This window comes from Bubalus kerabau, chromosome 2 (assembly GCF_029407905.1).
Source record: "Bubalus kerabau isolate K-KA32 ecotype Philippines breed swamp buffalo chromosome 2, PCC_UOA_SB_1v2, whole genome shotgun sequence".
Taxonomy (NCBI): Eukaryota; Metazoa; Chordata; class Mammalia; order Artiodactyla; family Bovidae; genus Bubalus; species Bubalus kerabau.
This window is the reverse complement of record NC_073625.1, coordinates 16,934,708-16,954,666: the sequence shown is the minus strand read 5'-3', so window position 1 is coordinate 16,954,666 and position 19,959 is coordinate 16,934,708. Positions and strand designations below refer to the sequence as shown.

Genomic DNA, 19,959 nt, shown 5'->3' with positions numbered 1-19,959 from the left:
TAGACTGCTTATTATGCATTGGTTAATTTCTCTTTCTCACTGAACTTGTGAATATTTTCCAGTGAGTGTGACTAGACTGGTTGGAAGCTTCGTTCCTAAGAGGATCAGGTTCACCATTAAATCAGCCAATCTTACTAAGAACCTGACTACCATTCTATAAGCAATTTATCCCCCTCCAAAGCCGATTTGCAAATCGAAAACCTTCCATGAATCAGAAACTGGTTGCAGTGGGAGTATAGTAGTACCTTCATCTGAAATTTCTAAACATCCCACCTCCATGGTGCAACCGACATTAGCTAATTTTCCAACTTGTCCAAAGCAGGAAGGTACAATCTATTCCAAATCTTATATCATTTGTGCCAGTGGTTTTGTAGTGTCATAAACTAGATCTCTAAGTACAACTGGTGAAGTCATAATAATTGTTCTTCAAAGGACAAGTCTTCCTCGTGGCCCAGGACTATCCCATCCATCTTACTGGAGTTTCTCTGATACAGTGCCGAGCTACTCCATGTCCAGCTGCTTCTGTCCCTGTTTTCCTATTAAATCATAGGAATCCTGCCTCAGTTTTGTTTCTAACTACAAGTCAAGCTCATGTTTGCAAATGTCTTTGAGTTTTCTTTTCTTTTTTTGTTTTAAGTTAAAAGTGGTTCTTTGTAAAGACCACGGGAATAGGACCTAGCTGGGAAATAAAAAAAGGCTTGGGATGGGGGAGGGGAGGGGACAGGAGGCTGGGAAGAAGGGGGAAGGGGAGGGTCCCAGTGGTGCCGATGCCAGCTCCTCTTATTGGCATCAATTCCTGTTGTCTTTGCAAGAGATTTTTTTTTTAATAAAATCTACAATTTTAACCAAAATCGTTATTTTACCATTAATGTTTATGGTTTGTCAGTTTAGTACGCATCTATGGCTTAACATTAAAGTCATTGAATAGATAGTAGTTTTTAAATTATAAATGGCCCTCCAATGGGCTTTGCAGCTTTATGCTCAAAATGTGGTGCAGAGCGTGCTGCACCTTAAGTCTTATCTGCCGAAGGAATGAATTGTCCCGTGTGTATTTTCTTGTGAACATGGACAATGCAGCATGCCAACTCTTCAGTTGTAAGTCCGGGTGAGGGTCAGGGACCTAGCTTCGCTGACGTCTGTTCTCATCCCTTTCCAGAAGCGGAGGAGCTCTACCAGAAGAGAGTGCTCACCATTACCGGCATTTGCATCGCGCTGCTCGTGGTTGGCATCATGTGTGTGGTGGCCTACTGCAAAACCAAGTAAACACCTCCCCGGCCTCCTTCCCCCTGAGCTCACAGGCAGCCTGGGCGGCAAAGGCTTGGCAGAAACCAGGCTCCACAGCCTTGTCCTGGAAGATTAGAAGGGCAGGGGGATTTCCTCCTTATTTTTGGTCCTGAATAACCCATTCAAGGACCTTCCTAACCACAGGCATTAAAAAGCTTTGCCTATTTGTGCGAAAATGTTCAGAAGACTTTTGCTCATTGACCACAGTCCCGTGACCCAAGAAAAGGGTTGGAGGGACAGGGTTACATAGGGACCCACGCGGGTGTCTGTGGATGTGGATCCCTCCTGAAAGGAGTGTGGTGGGTACCACAAGTGAGCTTGTCATCTCAATTCTGAAGACACATCCAATCTGCACTCAGACATAGGGGACAATGGAGGCGTTTGGTGGCGTTTGAAAGGCAGGCATTTTTAAAAACCATGATGGAGTTTTCAGTTGCATCCAGTCAGTTGCATCCAGTTCAAATTCTCCCACAGTGTGAGATTTACAAAAGGACTCTCATGGGAGGAGAAGCAAGCAAAACTTGCTTTGAAAGAATAAAAGAGAAAACATGAAAATAGATTTGTGTTCACTTTGTTGGCTGTTGAAGCTGGGTCCTTGTTAACAAATATGATTATATGATATGAATTCCTTTCACTTTTGTATCATATGTAAAATTTCTACTTTGAAATAATGCTATTCACAGTTTTATTTTATTTTGTCGTTTCATCACATAAATTCTCATGCCAAAACTAGTCATGGGAATATTATTGTGATCTCAATTGAGGAACACAGACAATTTGCATTTATGCCATAGAAACAAGGACATGGATGGCATTTCTTTAATGTCCTGGGATGTAGCGTGTTGCCAGAATTGAGCAAGCGACAGAGAAAAATAAACCTTCATGGAATCCATCTTATGAGTTTTACTAGATTCAGTCTCAATATTTGAATATTCATTACCTAGTTATACAAAAATGTACTAGAATAGGATCATATTATAATTGTGCCAAAATCTTCTGGCAAAAGATGTACACATTTTCACTCACATACACACACTATGATACACAGATTCAAAAGTAACTCCATTTTCTTCAAAGACACACAGACAGGCAAAACTATAAATGAAATCAGCTTTATCAATTGCACAGCATGAATTGTAACCTAAGACACACAACCATCTGTAAGACTTGGGCAAAGATGGAGTGATTATGAAAGGCTGAGTTTTAGCCAAATCTCAACTTGACTTATCTCGTCTTCTCCTCTGTTTTTTCCTTATCTCTCAGCAGTCCAGTTCCATTTCTGTAAGAATCCCACCGGCTTCTTCAATCTGTTTGCTAAGAACAGATGATTCCACTTCTGAGATGGGGTGGCATGCCCTCTCTCTCTCTCTCTCCCCACGAATCCACTGCCTTAAGTGTTGTGTTGGTAGAAGAAAGAACTGACTGTACTGAAAAATGTAAATAATTAGAAAAAAAAATAAATCAGTGCTCCATTTTTCCCTATCCAGGAAACAACGGAAAAAGCTTCATGACCGGCTTCGGCAGAGCCTTCGGTCTGAAAGAAACACCATGATGAATGTAGCCAACGGGCCCCACCACCCCAATCCACCCCCCGAGAACGTGCAGCTGGTGAATGTATGTTGACTCTGCCCAGTGGGAAAGTTCAGCATCTCTCCTTGTTCAGGCACCTTGAAGTTTATTTTCTAAAGCTCTTAGGCTCTTAGCTGCTGCCATTAATCACCAGGGCTTCCAGGAAGCCAAGGTTTCGCCAAGAGAAAATAATGGGAACATTTTTTAAAGTGGATTTGGTGACTGTAAAACCAGCACATTTCCTCTTATAAAGTGTTCATTAACGGGTCGGAATAATAATGTTGCGTTTGTTCTGTAAGGAAGCCATAACCGGAAGAAAGAGCAGAGAAAAAAACACAAAGAAAATAATAAAACTCATGATACAAGAATCAGAAGGAAATGTTTTATTTTTTTATACTTGGGAAATGAAGGCTGCTTGAGTCTATCTAACTAATTAGCACTGATAACTGAGCTAAAGGCTCTAGAATCCTTTTTTTTTTAATTAGAGGCATTTTGAGGTGCCTGATGATTTACTGATTCTGAGAAGGGAGATATTAGGCCATGGAAAATGTTAAGGGCATTACCAGACTTGCTTCTCAGTAGCCAAAACAAAAGAATTTAATACTTTCTGATTCCTTGACTCTTTCTACAAGATACCAAACCCTTTGGAGGAAATATATCCTTCACCATTCAAAGATGTATTTTTAAAATTTACCAATCATCTAGCTTTTAAATATAATGAAGTCATTAAATATTAGATTCAGAGAATCTTTAGATAGCATCTTCCAAAGCTTCCCCTGGTTTTTTTACAGATAGGGTAAGTCCTTTACATACGAACAAGTTCCATGCGAACAAATTCTTATTTGTAAATCCAATTTGTTGGTAAGTCCAACAAAGTTAGCCTACATACCCAACTAACACAACCGGCTATATAGTACTATAATAGGTTTATAATCCGTTCACATCCTTTTGAAAGTTTGCAACTTGAAGGTTCTTAATGTAGGGAGGGGACTTACTATAAGAGCCAAGGCAGAAGGGAACTCAGCTTTCCTGGTTTCTGGAGTATTACTCTTCCTACATCACCATCATTCTTGTTTTGTTTTCATTTCCCTTAGATGACTGGCTTTTTATAAGCAGAGCTGAAAGAGTATATGACAGTACCATTTTCAATCTTAAAGTCAAAGATGAATTTTGTGTGGAGCAAATATATCAAAAGACCCAAGTTCAGGGTTGCTAGTAGTTCAACCACCAGGAAGTCAGAAGACTGTTAGGTGCTGATAAATTAACATCCTTCACTACCAGTGAAGTAGTTAAGGATGAAGTAGTTAAGGAAAGGATGAAGTAACATCCTTTCCTCCCCCTACCAGTGTGTTCATTAGAATGTTCTGCACAGTTGCTAAGTACATTCTCTGTTGACATACCTATAGTCTGTCACATTGTATGTTATAATATGGAGGAGGCAGAATGACTGCCTGAATTCTGATCATGGCTCAAGCTACATGACTGTGAGCTTTAACTTTTCTAACCCCTATTTCTTCATCATAAAAATAATACCTACTTCAGAAAGTTCCAGTGGGCATTAAGAAAATAATCCACATAATCCATTAGCCCAGTGGCAGTTGGTGAGTGTTGTATAATTGTTAAATATTATTTTCATTAGATTCACTGAGCTTACACTGCCTTCCAGGGAACAAGAGTCATTTGTTACACAGACTAAAATAGCTCATTACATATGACAACACCATCTTTACCTTAAAGCAAAGATCCACATGGAATAAACCTTTCTATGGTTAAGATAACCAGCCAGAGTTTCAAGTATAATTCAGATTGTATTGTTTTTGTTTCCATGAATATATCAGTTTCTTTTAGGGCCCATAACCTATCAGATCATCAAATGTCCTATTTCATTTAAGACTATTCCTATGCATGTCTTTTCCCATTACTTAACTCAATTTGGTGTAAATACTAACAGTGTTTAAAAGAAAATTTTAAAATGTCCCTCTCTTACTAATAAAGGTGGTAATAACTGCTGTGATTCAGTGGTGAAAAATAAAGTAGAATCTACTTGTACCAAATATAAGACCCTCTATCTATTGTATGGCTTGTTAAGGTTTATGACATTGGCCACTGTTATAAATTCTTCACATCTCTCAGTAGGCTTGTTAGTCTTACCATGGACAACGAGGTAAAAATTTCAATGATACCATTAGAGCAACATGGATGCTGGGAAATCGAAAGAGAAACGTAGATTCAAAACATAGAGATTATTTTAAAAATTCTTCTAATGACTTAAAATTTAAAATAAGACAAACAATTTCTGTGCTTGCACCAGCTTACAAAGTAAGTACTGTGAAGGTGTTTGTACTGAATTCTAGTCATGTTATCAGTTGGAAACGAAAGAGAAGAAACAGGTCTTCTCTGATCAAATGTAGTTGTTATGGTAGGACCTATATTGTGCGTGTATATCCAAAGAGAATTTCATGAATTCTATTTATCTAATTTAACGATCATACTAACCAGGATAGGCTTTGCCATATGGCCACTGGAGAAATAGAGCTTATTATGCAGCATGTGTATTAGAAGAGTAGATTTGTGTGTGTGTGTGTGACATTGTTAGAATTTTGACTTCCCTAAATCTTCAAGTTGTGTCTCTTTGTTTATCCAGCAATACGTATCTAAAAATGTCATCTCTAGCGAGCATATTGTTGAGAGAGAGGCGGAGACGTCTTTTTCCACCAGTCACTACACTTCGACAGCTCATCATTCCACTACTGTCACTCAGACTCCCAGTCACAGGTATGAGAATAAAAAGCTGGTGACATTTCTCCAAGAACGAATATTTACACGTTCCCTTTTGTTCTCCCTGCCTACGAAAGGAACAGGAGGTACTTATAACGCAGGGCGGTACTAAAGTGTGTATGATTTGGAACAAAAACAGGCTTTGAACATCCAATTGACTCTGCCACTAATTGCTATTTGAATTTGACCCTCAACTTTTCTGTCACCAAAACAAGGGGAAATAATACCCACCTTACAGTAGTGTTATTCCCCATTTTAGAGATTGTCTTTTTTCATGCCTGACCATTTGCAGAGTTGCTGTTATTGTTATTCAGTCACTAAGTCCTGTCCAACTCTTTGTGACCCCATGGACGATAGCCCGCCAGGCTCCTCTGTCCTCCACTGTCTCCCAGAGTTTGCTCAAATTCATGTCCATTTAGTCAGTGCCGCTATCTTACCATCTCATCCTCTGGCACCCCCTTCTCCTTTTGCCTTCAGTCTTCTGTAGCAGCAGGGTCTTTTCCAATGAATTGCTGTACTGGAAAGAGTTTGTCTAAGATACTATATAACACTTACAAGTTGACTTCTTCCAGTAGTTGGATTGCCCTGGAATAGCACATGAAAACTGGTTACCTAGCTGAACCTCAAACTCTCAAACGCTCTGGTGATATCTGAGTGCGTACTGCCAAGGGCAACACTAGACTTCCAAATGGAGCACGTAAGACCAGGGTATCCTTAATCTAAGACGCTCAAGAACAGAGACTCTAAAAATATTTAGTACAAAATGGCATTTGCTTAATGTGTGTTGAATGGGTGAACATGTAAATAAAGTGTATCCTTGCAAAGCTAACTAAATCACTATCCTATGCATCACAAGCATCTTAATCGACAGTCCTGTTCTGAGACAAGTAATGCCAGCGTGAAACATCAGTCATTTGCAAGATTTGTCACTTCCCTCCCTTTCATGTCCATGTGTGCATAGAATTAAAAATCTCCCTCTCTGTCTCTGCCTCTCACACTTCCCCTGTAGCTGGAGCAATGGACACACTGAAAGCATCATTTCAGAAAGCCACTCTGTCATCGTGATGTCATCCGTAGAAAACAGTAGGCACAGCAGCCCCACTGGGGGCCCGAGAGGACGTCTCAATGGCTTGGGAGGCCCTCGTGAATGTAACAGCTTCCTCAGGCATGCCAGAGAAACCCCTGACTCCTACCGAGACTCTCCTCATAGTGAAAGGTAAAACCGAAGGGCAAAGCTACTGCAGAGAAGAAAGCACCCCAGTAAGAGAATCCCCGTGAGCACCTGCTCTCCCACCTAAGGAAGCTGCTCTCATGAGAATAAGGGGTGCCAGTTGCCTGGTCTAGGAGTGATCCTAGTTGATGAAGGCATCTTTTGGTTTGACTGAACTCATTTCTTCTGAGCTTCTTGCATCATCCCAATGGCTGACAGGCAACAGACTCTTAAAAGAGCTGAATGATTTGATGTGGAAGGTGCAGCAGTCTTGGAGTTCCCAGCTTTGACCTTAGGCTCAGACCCTCTGGGGGAGTCTCAGTTTCCTCAACTGGAACTTGAGAACACTGGCCTCCGTGATCGATCAGGACCCTTCTAGAATCCTAAGTGGCCAGTTATCCAAAGTCTGGTCAAGCTGGCCTCCTGTTCTCATGAGCTAACCCTTTCTTACCTTCCAGCCTCAGTTAAATCAGATCAAGGGCTGTGACCTTGCCAACTGTCATGGGGATGGCTTGCGTTCCACCAGACCGTATCCCTTTGTGAAATTCCAGCAAGGAATGCATCCATCAATCTCCTGTCCACTGCGGCTCACAGTGTTCACAGGAGGTTTTCAAAGCAGATATTGCCTTTGATATGGCTTTTATTCCAGAATGTGTTGGCTTTCTTCTGGGGCTATTGGGTTGGGTGGGGGAAGTCAAGACAAATGTAAAATAAAGATCAGAAGAGAGTAACCTGAAAGAGATGCTTAATAGCATTACTGAATTCATAGATTCTCCCGATCCATTCTCACCTAAAGTGGGGGAGAAAATTATACCCAACCAGCATTCCTAGTCCATCAAGAAGCTGTTACTCATTTGTTTTCAAATCCAGCAGGGTTTTGTCTGTTTCTTGGTTTACTTTATTGTTTTCTCAGTCCAATCTCTGGCCACTTGCTAAAAGGTTTACATAATGTTGAAGTCATACTTACTTGGTTTTCATGGGTGGAGATGATTTGGGTACACTCCTTCACTCATACAGCAAAGGATTACCAGTTTGGAGCCTGCAGGTCACTTAGAGCCTGCTTATTACTTTTTCAAGGGCCTTTACTCCAAAATGGCTTTTCAGAATTTTATGGAATTAGTGGTTGCTCTGACTCATCTATGAAAAAGTAAGCTTGGTCCAAAGCTGGTTTAAAACATCAGCCTTAAATTCATGTAAGTGTATATGTATTAAGCCTGTTCCGAGTCAATCCTTTTAGAAACTTGAGAAAGAAGATAGGGATAAATTCTTTCTCCATCACCACAGGTGATGTTTATCTTTAAAGGTTGACATTTTCCTGCTGGGATAGGCTTCCTTTTATACCCCAGGTATTATTTAGGCCATCAGAATGTACCTAGCATCCTGGAGAAAAACAATGAAGCCGTGCTATGGTTTGGTTGAATCTGGATTAGCATTTCTCAGAGAGCTTAATTTAAGTATCCCCAAAATAATAAGTCTGGAGACTCGAGCCCCAGATATTTCCATCTGGAGACACTTTCCCATTTTAGACACAGTCAGATCTCACATCTGTATGACTCAGAATCATGGATGGCAAGCAGGAGGGTTAATAGGTTTCTTGTTCCTGTTAGCTGGAGATGAGAAGACGGTGTCCTGTGTCATCACAGGTCATGTCAAATTAGACTCTGCAAATGCCAACGTGAAGGAAAGAGTCCTTTAGTGCTACGCATTGGTGACATTTTTATCTAAGCTGAGAAATGTGACTCTGAATAAGCCACGTCTTTCTCAGTGCCACGTAAGGTCTTCTTGTTTGGGGGGAAGAAAGCACGGTATGGTAAAAACAGTGCACTCGATGTCTTGACAACGAGATTTCCTGAGCGTTATCAAACATAGCGCAACATAAGGTGACACGGTACAGCCCACCTTTGAGCAGTCAGAAAAGATAAGCCAGAGCTGGATACAGCAGTGGGTTTTGGAAGAGAGGTAGACCAGGGATTGGACGTAACGATGAAGCCAAGCGTCAGCTATCTTTGAATGTCATGGTCAGTGGGATATAGAGTTGCAAATGGAATGTTAAGAAGTCGCATTTCATGGAAAAGTTAAAAGCGCACAAATGTGTTACGCTGTTTTCAGGAATAAATCTAAGTTACTATGCTCTTTTTTTTTCATAAGACATAACCTTATAGCTGAGCTAAGGAGAAACAAGGCCCACAGATCCAAATGCATGCAGATCCAGCTTTCCGCAACTCATCTTAGAGCTTCTTCCATTCCCCATTTGGGCTTCATTCTCTAAGACCCCTTGGCCTTTAGGAAGGTATAGTATTTAAGTAATACTTCTTCCCCTTCCAAATCCCCGAGCCTTGGTCCTTACAAACTGAGAGGTTTCCAGGACCCTGTGCCCTCTTGTCTTAACTCACATGCTTTTATTGAAAATCATGATTTAAAAAAAAAAAGAAAATCACGATGAGATGGAAACAAATCTCAAACGTTTTGCTAAGCCAGGCAATTTAGCTGATCTTTGCATGCACTCCTGTGAGGAGACTCTTGACCACCTAATTGGAGATTCCAAATGTCCTAGTGTAAAACCTGAGATGCCTACAATGAAGAGAATTACTCTGTTGTCTGATGATGATATCTGATGATAAGAGAATGACCTCTGCCCCCTGACCCCCCCACCCCTCACTCTCTGCCTCTCTCATTGTACCGCACTTACGCTGGGGTCTTCTGTGCTCACACAGGTATGTATCAGCAATGACCACCCCGGCTCGTATGTCACCTGTAGATTTCCACACGCCAAGCTCCCCCAAGTCACCCCCTTCGGAAATGTCCCCGCCCGTGTCCAGCACGACGGTCTCCATGCCCTCCATGGCGGTCAGTCCCTTCGTGGAAGAGGAGAGACCCCTGCTTCTTGTGACGCCACCACGGCTGCGGGAGAAGTATGACCACCACGCACAGCAATTCAACTCATTCCACTGCAACCCCGCGCATGAGAGCAACAGCCTGCCCCCCAGCCCCTTGAGGATAGTGGAGGATGAGGAATATGAAACGACCCAGGAGTACGAACCAGCTCAAGAGCCGGTTAAGAAACTCACCAACAGCAGCCGGCGGGCCAAAAGAACCAAGCCCAATGGTCACATTGCCCACAGGTTGGAAATGGACAACAACACAGGCGTTGACAGCAGTAACTCAGAGAGCGAAACAGAGGATGAAAGAGTAGGAGAAGATACGCCTTTCCTGGCCATACAGAACCCCCTGGCAGCCAGTCTCGAGGCGGCCCCTGCCTTCCGCCTGGTCGACAGCAGGACTAACCCAACAGGCCGCTTCTCTCCGCAGGAAGAATTGCAGGCCAGGCTCTCCGGTGTAATCGCTAACCAAGACCCTATCGCTGTCTAAAACCGAAATACACCCATAGATTCACCTGTAAAACTTTATTTTATATAATAAAGTATTCCACCTTAAATTAAACAATTTATTTTATTTTAGCAGTTCTGCAAATAGAAAACAGGAAAAAAAAAACTTTTATAAATTAAATATATGTATGTACAAATGTGTTATGTGCCATATGTAGCAATTTTTTTACAGTATTTCCAAACGAGAAAGATATCAATGGTGCCTTTATGTTATGTTATGTCCAGAGCAAGTTTTGTATCATTCCGTGACTGCTTTTTCACAGTATTTCAGCAACCCTCCACCCCATAATATTCTGTTTTTTGCTGGCTTCTCGTGCATTGCATTATGATGTTGACTGGATGTATGATTTACAAGATTTGCACCTGTCTCTCTGTTTGCTTCGAGTAGTACTCAATCAGGATGTCTTGTAATGGCGCATCCATCCAATACTCCCCCTCTGTATGAGATTTTTCTTTTGCTTTCCGTATGTGAAATGAGTTGTGTCTACTCTGCCAGCCAAAGGTTTGCTTCACTGGGCTCTGAGATAATAGTAGATCCAGCAGCATGCTACTATTAATTACGGCAGGAAACTGCATTAAGTCATGTTACATATTAGGAAGAAAGTAATATTGTGATTTTTTTCAAAAACTATATTATTCATCAGAAGACAGCTCGCTCTGACTTAAAAGAAGCTACCATTTACTTTATGCAGATTGATTTTTCTCAACAAAAGAAAAAAAACAAGTTTTGGGGCTAGCACGCAAAGTGGATGCTGGCTAGTGATCAGGGTGAGGTCCCGCCCTAAGCTGAGGACTCGCTTTCACTTTCTGTCTCTGGGGGAATGATACAGTGGCTCATCTAATTGAAGAGCAAACCATGGCTGGAAAAGGTGCAATCATTCTTGACTTGTGTTTTTTCACTGATTTGGGAGCTAGTGATTGGTTGTGTCTTCTCGGCTCAAGGACAGACATGTTATGGCACAAAAACCCCCAGCTTCAACAGCACACTCAGCAATTTGTCTGGAATACTTCTGGAATGAAGTGTGCCTGTTGTATATGGCGGTGACATCATTATAGAGGACTAGTTCTGCCATAGATTGTCTAGAGGAGGAAACATGTGGAAGACACAGGGGAAGAGTGGCCATGTGACCCGGTGTGTCATTTTTTAAGTTTTTTTTGCCCATTCCTTTGTCCGCATTATTCTTTTCTTGTTTTTCAATCTCACCTTGATTAGATCGTACTATGCATGAACATTTTTGTCAGGAATGGCCTGTGTGCATGTAATTTGTGATTAGGAAGAACCTCCCATGAACGAGGATGAATCAAGAAACAGCAGTAGTCTCTGAAAGATTGCACCTTTCCTTGCAGAAATGACCCCCACGTGTGCTAACCTCTCCGTTGGCAGCTGTATCATCCATTTTCCCCCTTTCTTACTTTTTGCTTTACTGTCAACAAAAATAGGATTAAGATGGGTCCACCTTTGGCACGTTCTCTTGTGGTAAGCAATCCAAGGAAGGTCTATAGGTAGAAATACTTGAAATAACTGCTAATCCAGGAAAAGAAGAGAATTTTATAAAATATTGTAGTCCCATGTCTGTCACATTGGGCTGGAGGTTTACTTCGGTTCCAAGCGGCCTCCTAGGAGCCATGGGACAAAATGGGGAAATAGGTTAGCAGGGGGTTCAAAATACCAGCCATGAATTTAAGGAGAGTGACTCTGTTGATTGCAAGTAAATGGAGTCTATTTCCTCACCACATCTCTATGTTAAAATCCAAAGGAAGAAGGGACATGCAAAGAGATCTTAGAAGAAAAGTGCAGGCTGAGCATGAATCATGTCATTGAGCTCCTAAGTGTTTCTACAGTTCACAGAGAGCATCTATGGGCCCTTGGCATTTCGTATCCCAAGCGTCCTTCATGCTTCCATGCCACTTTCTCTGTGCTCAGAAGTGTCCTCGTGTGCTTGTTCACCTTTCCAAAGGAGCCCTTGACAACTCCCCAAGTTGCACTGATTTCCCAATTCTGTAAAATCAGTAAGCTCACAGAGAGGAAAGAATAGAGTCAACCCCAAGAAGTTCTCCAAATTATTCTCAATTGCCTTTGAAGACCTGGACTCCTTCTTAGACTATTTCAATTAAAAAAAAAAAATCCTACCATAATTAAAGCTCTAGAATTTTAGTTTCAAATTCTTCAGGCATGGGAGTCTTGTTCTGGAGAATTTCAGGAATAAATAAAATCTTTGATCGAGGGCAAGAAACAACATGTTCCTCAGTATTAAAAATCTCTGTCAATTTTCAGATTGCAAAAATAGATGACAATTGAGGACAAGAGGAAGTTTTCTTGCCAACTTGGTTCTGGTCACTCATCAAGGTGACATATATCAGTTAGGACAGGCTTTCTGTCCATAGAATGATAGATTTCCTTCATAGGAAAGGCCAGCAGGCTACTCGGGGCTCCCTGCTGTGGCCACCAGATTTGTGTCCACAGGGGCATCTCTGGGATGTTCAAATGCCACCATCCCTGTTTATAAACTCAGAAGTGCAGTGGCGATGCAAAGAAAGCATGTGAACCAACATTCCCAGCCTCAGGGAAGCCTCTCTGGGTCTTCAGATGGTGGAAATTGCTGAGACGTTTGACAGTGACTTTGTTTCCTGGGTCTGAGATCATGTCCCATTGAGGAAGATGCAGGGGAGCGTAGAATATGAAAAATGCCTTTTTCTTACTCCGGGTTCCTTTTACATCCTGCTCTCCCTCCTTGCCTGGTAGGACTTTTATTTCTGAGAGTGTCTGGACAGTCTCCTGCTTTCTACAAAATGGCACTCTGCCTGGGAATTTGTGAATGTGTCCCAAAGACCAATATGCCATATTTTCCTTAAGTGTGACTGTCATGATAGAGTTTATCCAGGGTCATTTGCTCTGTAACTTTTTTTTTTTTTTTAGCCTGGGTTGAAAGGTATATGGCCCACATTGGTAAAAATATAAAATACCTAGTTTTTTTAGTCCTGGCTGCGTCCCACCAGCCACAAAGATGTCTATCCACAAAGGCCCATGAAACATTGCAGAGAAATGCAGACAAAAGGAAATGGCCACATATCACAAGTTCTATTATATATTCTTTTGTAAATACACATTGTACATTACTTGGATGTGTTCCTAAATCATTTACTGTCTTTATGAGTTCATGTCAGTTTCTTTTTTTTTTTTTTAACTCTCTTAACTTACTGTGTAACATTGTAAATAACATAATGTCCTTTATTATTTATATTTAAACATCTAACATAGAGTTGTTTTCATATAAGTTTAAGATAAATGTCAAAAATATATGTTTTTTGGTTTTTCTTTGCTTTAAAGTTATGTATCTTTTCCTTTTGCTTTTTTTTTTTAAGAATAATTTATTGTTCAGGAGAAAGAATGTATATGTAACTGAATCTATTTGAAGAATGCACATTTGAAGGCCGTGAGGTACTGATAAACTAAAGAATTTATTATCCAAAATACTAAGCAATAAGTAATTGTGATTTATTTAAAGTTTTGTCCATTTTCCATGAAAGACATACTGCAATAAAGATGCTACTCTGCGGAGATCTGGGAGTGTGGGTCAGCAGACGAAGGGCCCAGTCTGTTGGACCAGCACCTTGCCTTTTGCTGATGGCCGTGCTAATTCAGGACCTGTTTGATGGATCCCGTGTTCATCTTGTCTGTCCATTGCTTTTGCCACCCTGCCTGTCCGCACATCATCTCCTGCCTGTCGGTTCTGCTTACCACTGTGTTCCTTGTTGAAGGAACCACAACCAAGCAATATGACTTTTTTACGTGAGAGCGTAGACAGGACATCATAGGGCCTGATTGCCTGGATCCCGATTGTCACCATGTTCTGTAGAGACAGCATGTAATTTCTTCCAACTCATGGAAATGTCAGTATGGAAACCCATTCAGTCGTGAGACGGAAACGTGTTACCGTGGTCCAAAGGATCCAGTGGCCACCACGGCTCAAAGGCAGCCAGTCAGAACTGGGCCCTGCTAAGCTCTCCTAGAGCTTAAGTAAGTGTGCTTTCTCCATCTGGTCTATGATTGAGCGATTCGCAGTTCTAAGAGGAAATAAGGCTAAATTGGGTTCTTTCCTCCTCATTCTATCAGTAAATCAAGCTCAGTGTCCATCTTACTGCTCAGGGAAGGACCTAGGCATGAGAAATGTCCTGCATTCTAAGACTCAGTCATAGGAGTGAGGATATTCCTTCTCTTCTTGAAATTAGCCTCAACAAAAGCCATATTTTAGCAAATAGATATTTGCATGAGTGATACTTTTTGTATATTTCAAGCATCTTACTCATTATTCCAAATAGGGTTGGGACTTCCAAAGTGTATGCAATTGAGGTCAGCAGTTCTTTGGGGTGACCATCGGCCTCCTTTGGAGTCTGAGGGTACCCTGAGTCTTCTCACCTCCGTATCTGTGTGCAATTCCTATTACCTAGTGAAAGATCCACTAGCATCATTTCCAAAGCCATCTGGATGTCTAGGAGATTCAAGGAGGGGCCTTTGTGCTAGTTTTTTTCTATTGGTATTACTAAAGTTTTTAAGCTATTCAGAATCCTCATATTTGTGTTAACATTGATACGCACACAAATACACACACACACACAAGCACTTACAAATTCTTAACACACTCTCCTAAAGTCATGACGTTCACTCACGTGTCCAATCCACGCATGCAGCCATTGAGCAAATCAAGGAGTGCACAGAATACTTAAAAATTAAAGGTGAAGACACTTCCCTTTGTATTCAGCTTACAACTAAGGCTTGGTCCATCCCCAGAATTGAAAATTACAGGCAGCTGTCTTAGACATTTGGGTTATAACTGAGTCCTTGCATGCTCAGTCACTTCAGTCATGTCTGACCCTTTGGGACACTTTGCACTGTAGCCTTCTAGGCTCCTCTGTCCATGGGATTCTTCAGGCAAGAATACAGGAGTGGGTTGCCATGCCCTCCTTAAGATACATTGATATTGGAGACAGAAGCATGGGTGATGGAGGGTGGTGTGGAGACAGCAAAGATTCACTCACGTCCACATTCAATATCTGGATAATGATTACAATCCTCCATTTATTTTAACCGTGTAGACACCTGAATGTCGCACAGGCCAGCTTTGCAAACTAGCAAACAGTCTGTCTTTCCAACCTAATATCCTCCCCATCATTAGATTTCTTGGCTCTCCGTCCTTACGATAAATGACAAAGAGACTTAATGTCAGAGATTTGGGGTGATGTGAGGCAATTCTGAAATCTAGAGGTTTGGGATGCTGGATGGAGTGGAAATTTTTGATGATCTCATGTAGTATCACTTTGCACTCTGACTTGCTCTTTCTGTAATGGATGGAATAAAATAAATTGATGGAAATTCTTGCTCCAAAAGATTAATTTAGAAACAGAAAAGCTTTCCGTTTACGAGAGAACCTTTCTGCTGCTCTAGGAAGCTGCCGTATTCTTAACCTTTAAGAAAGGTTAACCTTGGAAAGAGTAGTCAGACCCACCTCTGTGTGTACCTGTGGCCCCTATTAATCTCCTGACATAACAGTTGTTGGACTTCTCAGTGAGCTATTGGTTTTGAACTTCAAGCTCCCAAATATCACCCACCAGGGAGACAGGAAAAGGGATTTTTTTTTTAACCTGGAGAAAATCTATCATGATCTACCTAATCCTTTTAAAAATACATCAGGATAGGGAGACCAGTAATTCCTAAAGAGGAATACTGTAGGAATCCTAAGGAAGAGACAGAATATAGAGTAATAGTTCCATCCAGGATCATTCCTTAACCTTCTTCCTTCAAACTGAACTTTTGGGGATAGAATTTGATGAAAAAAACAACACTTCTTCCCACCCCACAACATGTCAAAGAGGCTAGAGGATTATTACCTTTGTCAACATAAACATCTTTAATAGATTTATGTGTTTGTTCTTGTGCAGAGAAACTATTAAACAATAACATTTTATGCTATTTTATGACTTACAACATCCTTTATTTCTTTATTATTCTCTTAATACCCTGGGGTGTTGGTAGGTGAAATCATCAGGAAAACTGAGGCTCAGAAATGTTAAAAAAAAAAAAAAAACTGTCCTCAGGATACTCATCTAGTGAGTTGCAGAGGTAATATGTTTTCCCAGGTTTTCTAATTGTATTCCTCCCCTTCCCCTGAGCCGAGCACAAACAACTCTTTCATTCTCAGCCCTTCATCATGTGCACAGTACAAGTTCCATGCAAAACCAAGTCTCTACTTGAAAGAATATGAGCCCCTCTGGCTCAGCACAAGTTACTCTGGAGCCCAATTTGCTTGGCTGAGTAACTCTATGCTTCTTTCCCTAAAAGTCACTTCCCAAGGAAATGAAGTGTGGCCAGGAAGATGAATTCACAACTTCAATATGTTGGTAGCATCCTATGGTGCAACAGGGAAGGCCTTTGCTGTCAAAGTGCTGTCCCCACCACTTAGTGACTTTGTGAATTTGGACAGTTTCCTCCTCCAAGATTATTTCCTGATCTCTAACACGGGAATTCAAATGACTTTACAAAGCTGTAGCGTAGTGAGAATTACATTTGAACACTTGGAGGAAGCTAGAAAACGTCAAGCACATGGTGAGTATTCAAATGCTACCTTCCATTTGCTCCTTCCCCTCCAGGTTATTTTGGAAACTAAACTTTTCAGTCCCAAATGACACAGTCTATATGGCACAAACTGATCAAATTTATTTTATCATTTCTCCAATCTAGCACCAATAGCCAAATCTGTTTTTAATAACAACTGTATGTTGAGCAGCATTATTACTTAAAAAGATATAAAGTTGTAGCTCCAATAAGTTCTTTTATTTATGTGCCTCTGGTGTAGCCACACTGCTTCCCGTAAAGTCTCTAATTTTTAATGACATTGCATTAATGTCTCATAATTTCACGGGAATTTACTGAAACATAACTCTTGGTAGAGTTTTCATAATACTGTCTTCAAGCTTCATTGCAAACAGCTGATAAATACAAAAGGATCCTAAGTTGATATAACACCCACACATACCCATTTGCCTTAATTTGCACCCAGGATGTTCAAACGCAACCATTAAATTGCATTCTGGATGTCCATTTCCTTAAAAAAACTGTAACCTAGGCAAAGATCTGCAGTGACAAAATTAGAGGAGTCAGCTCCCCAGACGAAGTCGTGTGCATATAAGAAGCCACATTATTTATGGATGGTTCTCACTCACTTCCGTTATCTCTCCCAAAATTCTTCACGCTCTAGTCACTCTTTATGCATACACTACAGGATACTTTTTTTTTTCTCATTCTGAGTATGAAGCCATGAATAATTTACAGACTTGAGCTTTTGGATTTCACCCTTCAGATTTGCATCCTACATCAAGGATGGTGGGTGACTTGGTGTTATTACACCCATGATCAGATCTGTGATATAGTTAATATAGTTCTACTGTTAAAGGCAAGAAAGTCTAAAATCATTGCCCATATATAATCCTTCTTTTAAATTAAAATGTATTCTATTGAAAATAATCCTGACCCCCTATGAAAAAAATATATATAAGGAAGTTTTCTTATAATTTTAAGGAAATAATCTAGATGTAAGCTTTGTATCCTGTTCATTATTAGCAATAATCAAGAATTAAGCAAACACTTGTTTTCGATTGCATGATTTTCCTCAGGTGATTCTTTCTTGCCTGACCTTGAGCCCTTCTCTTGAAGTGAGGTGCTTAGAGTGCTTCCCCAGGCTTGGGGGCTTCAAGCCAGGGTCGTTTTCTAGAGCCCCTCCAGCTTCCCACAGTTGAACCCAAAGTGAAATTTTCATCTTCTTCAGAGAATGAGTCTTCATGGGTATGTACTTTAGCAGCTAATAAAGTAACAAAACAAGCAATTTCCCCCCTGGATCCTAGATTCTCTGCCATGATGGATCAGGAAGAGAGGAAACGCTATGAGTGAGAGCCACTTGCTCTGAGTTCCTCAATTCCCAGTTCCCAGGTTCCTGCTGATGATAAGATGACTCTGCCCTTGTGTGAGAAGCTTCCTGCAAAGATCCCATCCTCCCTTCTGAAAAACCTTTTTTTGTTGTTTTCAAAATAAACCCCTCATTTAATAGCTGCTTAGTTCCTAGACCATCTCTGATCGCTCTGACTCCAAATTCTGGAGTCATAGGGCCATGCGTCTTCATATTTTGATCAAAAATTTAGAAATGATGGAGTTTAGGATTTAAAGTCATTTTATCAGACTAGGAAACCTTTCTTGATTTGTGGTAGACACCACAGAAAATTTTTGGACCGAGTCAGAGGACATCCCATTAGCTTGACCAAAAACTCTTTCACGACCTGAAGCAATGCTGACTCCCCTCCACGTTAGGAGTATGGATGGCTCTGTTTGTCTGAGGAGTTAGATCTCTAGCTAGGATTGTGAGAGGAAGAACCTGGGGTCCTTCCCATTAAGCTGTTAACGCATGAGGCTTAGGGCTCCACTCAGGGTTAAAATCATGTCATTTAGCAAGCAAAGGAGCAACTAAGGGAGCATAACCCTGCCCCTGGTTAAGGGAGCCCCGTGTCCCCCATGGAGCAAGCCAGGACCTCAGCAACCTTGTCCTCTTCTCCCTCCTCATCTAATCAATGACAACAGTGACCATACCACCGATTCGTCACACACACGTCCTCCTCTCTGCACAAACCCCGCTGCTCTTCTCTGGGTCACTCTCATCACAGGGCTCTGTTCACCTCTGCACTGATCTACTTCCTTCCGCTCCTCTAGGGCATCCTTCGCCTTCTGCCAGAAGCTTCCAATTGCCAAACCTGTTGAGCCGTTCTCCTTCCACGGCTCCTCTCACAGCTTAACTCAGCCTGACGTGAGAGGCTCTTCCCAGGCTGGCTTCTGTCAAACTCTTCTAGCTCATCCCCTCCTCTCACCCCTCACCCCATCTGCTTTTTTGTCTTCCAAATACAACCCATCAGTGTTTATCAAACTCCGATCATTGCTATACCGACTTCACGACGATTACCATGTTCATGGTCACCCGTATTATTTTTCGCTTATTGTTTTTCTTTCAATTGATTGCATTTTTAACAAAAATAAAATCATTTGCAATGAAACATTGTATCAATGCTGTGAATGGAAAACTGTGATCAGTTGCCATAATGAAAATAGAACTGTAAAAATAAATATAATAAAAAGGAAACAAAGACATCAAGCTCTGAGAAGACACTGTTGCCTGCTAAAGTATGCGAGCTGAAAGCCTGTTCTCCTTGTGACAGCAGGGGAGAGTGGCAGGTGTTAGATAAATGGGAAATAGATTCAGGAACTCGACAAGATTTATTCCCTGAATTAACCACAATTGAGAGGCAGTTGACAGTGAGTTACTTCTACTGTTTTATTCAATATTATTTAATGCTAAATCCTAAAATCACTTTGGATGCAGCCTTCAATCACTCACATATCTTACAAAACCATACGGTGTTGTTTCTCATATATCCTTGCCTTCATGGGCACGTGTGGTTTTATAGAAACTCCCATCTCCTTTTTTCTACCCTTTGATAAAAATTTTAGTGTGATGCACTTTATTTCCTATCCAAATTTATTGAGGTTTGAGTCAATTTTGCATTATTGTATTTTTAAATTTTTATTTGGCTGCACCACGTGACTTGTGGGATCTTAGTTCCCCAACCAGACATCAAACTCGGGCCCATGACAGTGAAAGCTGACAAACACTTCTTACTCCTTCTCTGGGGAGATAG

The 19,959-nt window shown here is 41.1% G+C and overlaps 1 protein-coding gene across 1 annotated transcript; it reads left to right on the top strand.

The window, feature by feature from the left end:
• The first annotated feature begins 1,162 nt into the window (after positions 1-1,162).
• On the top strand, positions 1,163-10,890 carry LOC129643050 (pro-neuregulin-1, membrane-bound isoform). The gene is made up of 5 exons (XM_055567126.1): positions 1,163-1,259; positions 2,772-2,898; positions 5,498-5,628; positions 6,641-6,847; positions 9,556-10,890. Exons 1-5 carry the CDS (start codon positions 1,231-1,233, stop codon positions 10,208-10,210), a joined length of 1,149 nt encoding a protein of 382 aa, XP_055423101.1. The 5' UTR covers positions 1,163-1,230; the 3' UTR covers positions 10,211-10,890.
• Positions 10,891-19,959: the final 9,069 nt, after the last annotated feature.